Genomic DNA, 8,663 nt, shown 5'->3' on the forward strand with positions numbered 1-8,663 from the left:
TTTTAGGGAACTCTTACTATTTTTCTTTAACTGCTTGCTGGTAATCTTACTTGAAGGAGAAATCTGCATCATGCTCCTGAGGCAAATGAGCTGTTGCCAAATTTTGTTCTTCAAAATAATTTGTATAACTACTGATAAATTTAACTAATAAGTTAATGGGAATTGAAGTAACAAACCTCTGTTTTCCCAGGAAAGTCCCTTCCTTTCCGGTACTGTTACTGTGTGTTTTTATTCCAAAGCTTTTCTTTTTCATCTTCTTAGGTCAAGAGGATTTGGTTAGGCAGTCTGAGATGAGGCTTCTAAACCGAACACCCGAACAGGAGCGCCCTCGGATCCTGCCTCCAGATCAGCGTCCCCCCGAGCCACCAGAGCCTCCGCCTCTCACTGATGAAGACCTTGATTATCGGACAGAGAATCAGCATTTGCCTATAACTAACTCTTCAGGAACAGATCCTCATGCAGGAGTGAAAGCAGCTCTTCTGCAGCTGCTTGCTCAGCATCAAGCTCAGGCGACAACAGAGGAGGCAGTACAAACGAGTGTGGATTATCAGGCTAGAGACTCCTATGTTACAGGCCCAGACTACAAGGATAACTTTGGATCATCGTCTTTTTCATCTGCCTGTTACAGCAGTAGCGATGGAATAGGAAGTGGATCATCAGGAGTATTAGAAAGGAGGAGTTTCCTTGGAAACTCAGATATTCAGTCTTTGGATAACTACAGTACTGCTTCATCTCACTCTGGTGCTGCCCCTCCTCCATCAGCCTTTTCAGAATCCTTTCCCAGCTCAGTAACTGGTTATGGAGACATTTACCTCAACACTGGCCCCATGCTATTTAGTGGAGATAAAGACCATAGGTTTGAATACAGCCACGGTCCAATCCCGGTTTTGGGGAGCAGCAGTGATGCCTCCACAGGGCCAGAGAGTACGCACTCTTTGCCCTCAAAGATGCACAACTATAGCTATGGAAGTAATTTGCAGGAAAACCCCAGTGGCATCAGCCACATGCATGGACAGACTTGGACTTCTCCTGCCCAAGGACCCGGCTATTCTCAAGGATACAGGGGACACATTAGCACATCTGCAGTGAGAGGGCGAGGCAGAGGATTACCATATTGAGTATCTGTTTTTCCTCAGGCACACCATTTTTATCTGGAAAAACTTTTTTTTTTCCCCCCCTTTAGCTGCAGTTTAAAGCAGCAATTCAACAGACTTGAATAATGTTAATTCAACAGCTTTATTTTTATGTGGAAAAGGGTCTTGCATACAGTAGGAAAAATTAAAAAATGCTTACAACTCATGCTGTCTGAAAAATAGAAAAAAATGATTGTACATGTTCACAAACTCTAGTTCTGAATTTTATTTTGTATTTTGGCAGTTTTAAGTGGATGCTAAATTTAGGGACATCAGCTTTTTATGGCACTCTTTCAGATCTTCTGAACTATGCACATTTGTGCTTTTTTTGTAAGTTTGGACCAACTTTTATGTAAAAAAAAAAAAGGAAATTTTACAACAATCGAAGCAGGGCACTGATTTATTTGGTATTTTTCTTTTTACAGAACTACCTTTAGTCAAAGGTCACTGTCAGTCTTTGCACTGCTTTCAGTGTTATTGTGGAAGGTGTACTTTGTGCTCATTTCAGATAATAAAACACAACCTTTCTCTCGATGCAAAATTTTATAAATATTTGGTCAATGTTTTTTTTTTTTTTCTTTCAAGAAAAAAAAAGAATGGATGTTCTGGTAAAATGTCCATCTCCCAGGCTTGTTTATATAAAAACTGTTTTACTTGAATGGTAAGTGCCTTAACATGTAAGCTTAAGGTCTGCAAAAATTTGGAAGTACTTTATAGATCAGTATGAACATAATGCCTAAACCTAGGTAGTTAACAAGAGAATTCAGATAATAATAAGAAACTCAAATAGGTCATAACCTTGTGCTGTTTACTTTACATGGGCCAGTTACTTAGAGACCTGATCTTACCTTGGTGAAATCGTAATTTCCAAATTGAACTTCATGAGAAACATAAAAAGTGAGGAGAAGAATGAAGAGTGTAGTTTTTCCTCAGCTCCCTCTTGGAGTTGTTGTAAGTGTTTTAGTTCCTCTGCCAAATAAACTATACTTCATATGTCCTTACCAAGTGATAAAATAGTTTTTTCTCTTAAATGTCAATAGCAGTAATTACTTTACTTTGTGTGAAAAGCTGACATTCTTGTCTTTGGACAAGTACTTCATTGTAGAAAGTAACCAAAGGAAAAATGACCAGTATTTAAAGCAACAGCAAAACGTTTGACATTAGTTCTAATTCTCTGTAAACTTGTAATTGTGCCAATTAATTGATTTTTATATCTGCTATTCCACGGAACATTTTAATATTGGAATTGAGTCTCTCTGAACAACTGATAAAATTATTATAGTTAAAACTCTTATCAAGAGCCACTCCTCATACTAATTACAGCTTCCAGCATGTTTTTTTCCTTCCTTTGACAAGTGGTCTCTCTCCTGCAGAGAGGAGGTATGGTTATATTTTGCCTGTACGTAAAAGAATGTTTTGAAGCCCATATTGGAAACAATTTTCCAACTGATTATCCAGTTGACAAATCGGTACCTTATGTAACTGAGTGTTTAAATATTACTTTTTAAAAAAAAGTAAAATTTCTACTTACACTATTACAAACGTAGTCTTGTCAGTGACTTTTTGGATTTTCAGAGTAGAAGCCAAAGCTGTTGGTGTTTTGTCTTGATTGAAAATCCTGGTTCCTATATGGCTAAATCCCACCCTGTGGAGCGTGGAGAAACTCCACTAACTACGTAGTGTTTTGAGGATCTGGCAAATGGGGAGCAGAGAGAGCGTCCTGCTACCTACGGTGTCCCTACAAGTCTGGCAGTTGCCTTCACTAGACACAGTAAAAAAAAATCCTGGGATCTGAAAATATAAGTGGCCAGGTCAGAAACAAATACTTATGACCTGAATAGCCTGTTCTTAAGAAAAGCAAAAGTTTCACGTGAATGACAGTGCATTGGATAGTTTTCCTTGAGTAAGGACACTCTCATAGCATTTTTCTGCTAGTAAAATTATAAAGACAAAAATCATTAGTGTTGTTTAGATATGGACAGTGTCAGCTAAGGCTCTTTGTTTACTAATCTTTAAAAAACCCAGTCCCACAGAGATACACAGATTGCTGCCTTTTTTTTTTTTTTTTCAGAATCAAGCAAAGGCCTTTCAAAGCTTTTAGGCAGTTACTTACACTGAAAGTGTGCACTCTGGGGTTACTCACCTGCAGTGTGACTGCGGGTGATAGTTGGCCTAAAGTGCGGGTAAGTTCAAATGGAAAACAGATCTCAGAAGACTAAATGAATTGCCTTCCAATAAAAAAATGCAAGGAAGATGTTTCCTACTACTTCCCTTTTGGAGGTAAATTTTTAACTCGTTTAGTTCACCTCATTTAGTACAGAGAAGTGAGTCCCCTCTGCCCGTGTAAAATGACAGTGCAGTTTCCTAATGGGCTGGCAGTACTCTGATACATTGTTCCACCAAAATGGATTTCAGTCTTTGGCCATGAGAAACATGGCCTGAGCACAAGCAATCCTGACTATGAGGAGAGAGAAGATGATGCAATAGACACTTGACTGCCAGATGAATCAGAAACAGAACTCTGGCACGCTGTGGCAGATGGGTACTGTACAATGACTTTTCCCCAGTTTAATGATGATTAGCTTGTGACTTTTGAACACTGCATTTGCCTGGGACAACAGTGTTGGGATAATTTGGAGGGAAAGTTAATGTATTTCCACATGTGATAATTCTGAAGAGATTACAGTCTCTGCGACCCAGGGGATCTTCCTGGCTCTTTTACTGGCAGCCTTTCCTCCTGGGCCAGTGGAGGCTATGCTTGGGCTGCACGTGGGTGAGGAGCTCTGCCCTGCTTCTCCAGGGCAGCCTTCAGGAGGCGTGGTGGGAGGATTGTTCCTGCAGCTGTGCTCCCCTGGCCCCGGAGTTGTCTAGGCAGGTTAGCAGCCAGTGAACTGGCGGGATTTAATGACTGCAGGTCCACAATCATTTGCACCCGACCTGTGTATTACCTGTCAACGTTTCTTTTGAATTAAAACACATGATGAGGAGCTTTTGACAGAATTTTACCTTTTTAGCAAACTCCACTCAGCAGAGAGAGTCTGTGCTAGTTTGGCAATTTACGTCATGTGGCCCTGGCATTTTTGATGCAATAGTAGACATTCTGAAAACTGCGTTATTTTTCTGTGGAGCTGTGGCTTTTTTTACGTCCCTCCCCATTCCTTTGGGGTTATATTTTCTGTGCTGCAATTCTGTGCTACAGAGACCTGGACACTACATCAAAAAGTAAGTGTTGTGTGTTTGTATTTCTAAATAAACATAGTGAAATACTGTAATAATGGACTATCAAGTAGGAAGTACTTCATTATTTATATTAAGTGGTCTTCAGCCATACCAAGAGGAAGAAAGCGAGCACAACTGGACTGCTATGACCATGACTTAAAACACTTAGACTATTATAATTCTTAAACTCAGCCAAAGGAAAAGGAAACAGCTTTTATGGATTGCTAGTTGTTATGCTGAACAGAAAGCAGTGTTAGGGAAAAGGTGTAAAAATACATGTATCCTTTAATATAATTTCTTGGGAAAATAATTTTTAAATGGCAAACCTTTATATTTTCTTATGTTTCCATAAGATGTGGTATATGTTAAATTTTCTCCATCCCACAGTACTGTAAGGTGCTTTCTAGAAGCAAAGGCAATAAGTGCTGTGTTGTAAGTTCTTACAGTTCTGAGTGCTCTTCTCCTTTTGCTTGTTGCAGGAGGCAGTTTCAGTTTTGGTTAAGTTTACAGTTGGAAGAGTTTAATAGATAATTGTGTGGTAAAAACTAAAGTACTGAAGTAACATAGGATACCTCTTGTCTGCAGGCAGATTAGATCTTGGACCATGTTTCCAAGAGAGGAAAATCTCACATGTACTTCCTGATTTCTTCTTTTCATTAATAAAACACGCAAGTGTTTTACATACAACATTTCTCCCCAGTCTATTCTGTTACTGTGTATTTTACATGAGAAAATTTTAGCTATTTCTTGATAGTTTTGGGATGTTCTACATTTGCAGAAGTGTGTCATGAAATTAAGGAATTGCCAGAAAATTGTTTTGAATTTGTATTTAAAAATGGAATGACCTTGGGTTGACTTAAAATTGAATTAACGTGCTTATCAGGGTGAAGAATACTTTATTGCAGGAGTTATTTCAAGACAACCTAATTTAAAACAAATTGTTATGCTTCAGCTTGCTTACTCTTTGTTATTTTAAGCCATTTGTATATAAAATGTATTGTGTGGCCTGTAAATAAAATACACAAAAACTTGAAGTCTTTGTTTTCCCTCTCTAGTTGTCAAAAAGCATTTCAAAAGAACATGGAGAAAGTTTTTTTTTAGTACCCAGATGAAAATAATTTTCAGTGTGTTGAAATTCTTTAAGTTAAGAAAAAATCTTTGCTGCTCCAGTACTGTTTCCAAGGTGCAGCGGAGCATCCCACCCAGCACTGGTCATGCAGCAAAAGCTGGCAGTGTGCTGGGACACGGGTGTGGGACGTGGCCTTCTCCAGCAGTGAGAAGCCAGTTCCAGCACCTGGGAGCTTCTCAGAATGGTGGGCTATGTATAACTTTACATGTTTTCTTGGCAGTGTCCAAGCAGAGGTGCAATAAATATTCCCCACCACAGTCTATTTAAAGAGGATGGGGTGTGTGGGGGTGTGTGTGTGTGTGTTAGAAGTAACAGGAAATCAATCCCAAAGAGCCAGGTATTTTCAGTCGCTGGTTAGACACTGTAAATTGAGCCTGGCTTAAGCAACTGTGCTTTGAATGCCTGAGGCTTCTTTTGCTTCTTCCTACTGTACCACCTAATCTAATGAAACTGTTTGCATCTTTCAATAAAGTTCCATAGAAAAACATGGCACTTGCTGCTATCTTCAGTTCTCCAGGTTGGATAGACTGCTGCTTCATCTCTTGTCATTGATAAAAGTCAGAACATGGGCAGTGAGAGTGCAGTTGGAAGTTGCAGGGACCAGCAGCAGTTACATAGGTGCCGTTTGACATTAGGCTGCCAGGATGTGTAGCTGTAGCCCAAAACATCTCACTTTGGAGACAATACTTTGATGACAGCTACAGTTAAAGCCTGGACTTCAATTCTGATGACAAGGTCAGGCTGTATTTACATAGCGTGTTGACTTGCACACAGCAGATCTGGCAGTTGTGTGTAACCAATTGCAGTTGTCTGCTCAGTTTTTCTCATGTAAGCTGCTATTGCGACCAGTAATGTAACAAAGTTGGCTCTGGTTTGTGTTGGAGTATGAAACTGTAACGGTTTGAAAATGGTGCGCCATCCCATTCATTCAGCTGTTACTGCCACATGGGTGTGTAATAAGGTACCAGTAATAATTCCAGTGGGATCTGCATGAGAATCAGTATCTTCAGCTGCAAAAACTCAGCATCAAGTGAAAGATGAGAGATTGCAAATAACTGCAGAACAACAGCCTGTATCAACACAGAGCAAGGAATGTGTCTGTGAAATTGGTGGCAAGAGAGGAAACCAACCATCTCATATCACAGCCATGAATTATTGCCTGTTAGCTCTGAAAGTACAATGCAGGTTTGCAAAAATTTCTTTTAAATTACCAGAACCAGGATTAGGTTGCTTCTATTTTTAAGGAATGCCTATAAACCCTGACAGGCCATCTGGATGAATGGGATTGCAGCTACCAAACTCCCCAGTGTGGGAGAAAATGAGTCAGAACACTTTACAGTGACAGAAAGAAGGGGAGAGAGAACTTACTTGACAAATAAGGGGAACTGTTTCTTTCCCCAGTCAACTACTCGGTCTGATGGAGCTTGAGGGTTTTGCTTTTAGAATTGTGTGCTCATTATGGCTGCTTATTTTGGTGGGTTTTTTTTATCGCCCCCGGAGAGAACTCACAGTCAGAGGAACCTTGAGTCTGAGCCTATGGTAGTGTTTTCTTTTTCTTCATGTATAGCAGCCCTTGCTAATAGGCAATGCTCAGATCCTTCTACGCAGCATGGCTTCAATTCTGCTACAGCAGTTCCTCTGTGGGCACTTTGGATGTACTATGGCTAATTCTCATAATATGGTGAATATATCTTTAATGGGACTTCTTGCAAAGAGGCTTTGTGAGGATTTTTTTCAATATTAGAAAATACAGGGTAGAAGAGATATAGCTAGTTAGAAAAGGGAATACTTGAGGGTAAGCGTTACAGAAACCAGACTGGGAGCTCCTGGTACGTGCAAGCAGATCTGACAGCTGTGTGCTGCCCTTAAGGTAACTTGGGGTGATTAATTGGTTTCTGTAGTTAGTATTTGGCTTGTGCAGATGTGTGTCTGTGCTGTACTACCTCCTATGTGCTAGGGTACTGTGTTAGCTGCTATAGGACATAGTTATAAGCAAGTGTTTAATGTGTCTAATACAGGTGCCTTTTTTCTTTCATGCAAGTTCTTTTCAGACCTGTTTTACAAATGCACACAGCATGTCAGCAGGTACTGTCATGGGGGAAAAGTACACTTTCTCCTGCCCTTCAAATGTCTTCTGAGGATCTTAGTTTTGCCCAAGTGGCAGTGGTAGGGAAGTACTGATGCCTTGCTGCTGGAAGCACCAAGAGCTGCCAATGCTGGTTTCTCTCATAGCTCTGTCTCTAGGTCACCCTGAGCAAGGAACTGTACAGAGAACTGGACAGAAGCCTGACTTCAGGAGGTGATTTTCCCCGAGCAAGGAAGAGATCATTACTTAGGTGTCCAGCAAAGGTATTTCTACTTTCCTTCTTCATCCTGACCGATTGCAAAAAGGATTTATGGGAGTGGTTTCAAAGCAGAACCTGGTCTGGCAGTGGTTTTTATTTTTTTTTCCTCTGCTTTTTTTTACTGCCATTATCCTTCAGAGAGCTTTTGGATGTTAGAAACCACCTGCAAATCAATGTAGGGTTGAGAGATCGGGACTTCTGCTTTGCAGCTGCTCCACTGGCAAAACATACATGAAGTTACAGAAGAGGAGCATCCCCTGCCTTTCTGTGCTAGTTAAAACAAAAACACATCCCCATACTGGAAAACAAACAATGCTGTGCCCAGTGGACAAAACCAGCCAAAGTTATCCATGTGAGATCCTGTAACCTTCCCTGCCCCACAAATACTCTTGAAAAGTCATGTGATCCCCAGGCTGGAATCCTTGCCCTCAAGACAAGGAAGGCAGTGGACCCTCTGGCAGCGGCAGCACAGGTACCTTCCTGCTTTTTTGCAGAACAAAGATCAATTGGAACCATTTTTTAAAATCTCTGTTTTCATGAAAATTGTTCATGGGGGGGAGGGGTTGGGCAGTGGACTAAGAACTACAGACGACATGGGAAATGAACAGAAATCTATTAATTTCTGTATATGAGGAGTAGTAAATAATAGTAAAAACAATTTTCTGCAGATGGTCTGGCAATTTCACATTGGGAAAGTATTGCTCTGAACCTGGCAGACTTTAGAAGCTATGTACATTTTTCTCCGCAGATTGCTTCTTGTTATGGATTGCAGATCCTGTTCTGAGACATCCAAGCAAGCACATACAGTTACACAAAACAGTGAAAGAAGACATGCAT

The 8,663-nt window shown here is 40.4% G+C and overlaps 1 protein-coding gene across 5 annotated transcripts in view; it reads left to right on the forward strand.

Moving 5' to 3' along the window:
* The window catches only part of CDK13 (cyclin dependent kinase 13), a 47,720-nt gene extending 42,334 nt beyond the window's left edge, over positions 1–5,386 (forward strand). For all 5 annotated transcript variants that reach the window (XM_064668235.1, XM_064668250.1, XM_064668253.1 and 2 more), the window contains exon 14: positions 262–5,386. In XM_064668235.1, coding sequence (XP_064524305.1) covers positions 262–1,118 — 857 coding nt within the window. In that variant the 3' untranslated portion in view covers positions 1,119–5,386. The remainder of the gene's footprint in view (positions 1–261) is intronic.
* The last annotated feature ends 3,277 nt before the right edge of the window (positions 5,387–8,663 follow it).

Source organism: Pseudopipra pipra, chromosome 1, assembly GCF_036250125.1.
Source record: "Pseudopipra pipra isolate bDixPip1 chromosome 1, bDixPip1.hap1, whole genome shotgun sequence".
In the NCBI taxonomy this organism is placed as follows: Eukaryota; Metazoa; Chordata; class Aves; order Passeriformes; family Pipridae; genus Pseudopipra; species Pseudopipra pipra.